Here is a 2,318-nt window from a genome sequence, read left to right on the forward strand (position 1 = left end):
AAAATAAATACAAAAACTACAAGTCTGTATGAATTTTATTCAGAAATAAAAAATCTTATTATTTCAACAAGAGATTCTCACTTAGCTTTTAGTATAAAAAATGAAAATTATTTTAGCATCAATAAAAATAGTGAATTAACACTTTTCTATTATTTCCTTCCATTTTCAATAAATATTGAGAATGATAAGAAAATGTATTTAATTCCAAGGTATTTCTTCAAATCTAGATATGTGAAACCACCAAAAGAAATAGAAAATAATGAGTATGAACCAGTTAAAACAATAAATGGAGAAGATCCATTTAATATTATTCGTGAATTTGGAAAGAAATATATGAGATTAAAATGTCCACATGCGCAATTTACATTAGCAAAAGATGAATTTGTTGAAGGTAGTTTAAGTTATTTACCATTGACAAAAGAATATTTAAATACACCAATAAGTATTACATGGGAAAATGGAGAAAGTGTGAGTGTTAATTATAAAATATATAGAGAAACAGCAAGTGTATCAAATAGCAATGAAAAACTAAAACAAGGAATTAGAAAACCATTAACTGAAGAAGAAACAAAAGATATAATCAATACAAAGAAAGCACTCGATGAAAATGATAGAATTACAAGAAAATTTACATCAAAAGATAATAATATTCATTGTACATTTTCTGTGAATGGTGTAAACACATTAGTAGTTCGTTCTTTTGATACAGAAGTCAAAGAGTCATATGAAGAAACAATTTCAAATTGTATTGATTTGTTTGATTCTAATAATTATCCTATTCAAGTCATATTCCCAAAGAATGGAGGAGGATATAGTAATTATTCACAATGGATAGAAAAGATATTATCACCATATGATGATGTTAATTATATAGTTTCATGGAGAGAATCAGACTACACAAAGCATGTGTTAAAAACAGGATTTGCTGTAAATTTATATGATTCAAAAACATGCCAACAAAGAAGAAGTAAATGGATAAGTAAAATTCCCATAATAAATTCGTTCCCACTTGGAGATTGGTACTCAAATCCAAATATTATTAAATATGGTGATGTTGAACATAAAGTTACACAGCCATCAATTGAAGTTTTTCCAAAAATGAAATTAATGAAACATCCAAGAAAACCAACAGAAATAGTAGTTTATACCGATTCATATTGTTATTCAGCATGTTCATGTGTAACAAAAGGATTAAAAGAATGGGGAGGAGCTATTCTTGTAGGATTTGATGGAGATCCATATGGTAAAGATGAAGAATTTGAAGTAGGATTATCACCAACTGATGTTATTGACTATGTTCCTGTACTCCCTCATATATGGATGGAAGTATATGGATATAATATTAGAATAAGTGTTGGAGAAACATACAGATATAATTATAATTACAATGAAACAATTCCAGGAGAATTTTTAACAGATATGATTGATGAAAGAGTGAATATTTATCAATTTTCAAATTATAAGATAAATGAATTTGCAGAAGAAACAAAGAAAATAGTAGAAAAGTATCAAACAAAATGTAATCCAAAGAATAAAAGATTAGTTAAAAGAGATAGTATATGTGATAAAGAAATTAATATCGAACATGGACATGGAGGATATGAATGTGGAGATAATGGAGAGTGGAGTTCAAAATGCGTACTAGCTTATTGTGATGAAGGATATAAATTTGATTATATCAACAATAAATGTATTGAAGATGTTTGTTCAAATGGAGTACCAATAAGCACAATAAATGTCAGCATGGTTATTATTGGAATAATCGCATTAATTCTCTAATTGAAGAAAGAATAATTTAAAATGTATTTTTTGTTTAATAAAATAATAATAAATGAAGGAGGAAATAACGAACAAATAAATAAAAATTAACTAAATGACACTTTGTATGATAGAAATAATATTTTCATATTTCATATGGTATATTTGTTTGAAATGAAATAAAAAAGAATAAAACATAATTTTAATTAACCATATATTCAAAATAAATAATACAAAATGTGTGAAAATGATTATAATTATAGTTCATTATTTCATTGTTATTTATTTCAATTTATAGAAAATATAAACAACAAAAACAATAAAATAAAATCAAATTATTGTTTTGATCAATATTCTTCATCTCCTTCATTATAATTTAGTACTTTCTCTATTTCATATATTTTATGATGAGTTTTACGTTCAGAATTAGTTCGTGGATTAACAACATATCTATTATCTTCTGTAACAATAATTCCTAAATATTCATTAATATCAATTTCATCAAATAACCATTCTCTTTGCAATACTATTTTAAGTTTGAGTAAGTTGATAAAATCATT

General features: G+C 25.0%; 1 protein-coding gene across 1 annotated transcript; it reads left to right on the forward strand.

Moving 5' to 3' along the window:
• Nucleotides 1-192: 192 nt before the first annotated feature.
• On the forward strand, nucleotides 193-1,779 carry EHI_129100 (uncharacterized protein; the record flags this gene model as incomplete). The annotated part of the gene is made up of 1 exon (XM_001914468.1): nucleotides 193-1,779. One exon carries the CDS (start codon nucleotides 193-195, stop codon nucleotides 1,777-1,779), a length of 1,587 nt encoding a protein of 528 aa, XP_001914503.1.
• Between the last annotated feature and the right edge of the window lie 539 nt (nucleotides 1,780-2,318).

The sequence above is a fragment of the Entamoeba histolytica genome, genomic scaffold, assembly GCF_000208925.1.
Source record: "Entamoeba histolytica HM-1:IMSS scf_1104750518271 genomic scaffold, whole genome shotgun sequence".
Classification (NCBI taxonomy): domain Eukaryota; phylum Evosea; order Mastigamoebida; family Endamoebidae; genus Entamoeba; species Entamoeba histolytica.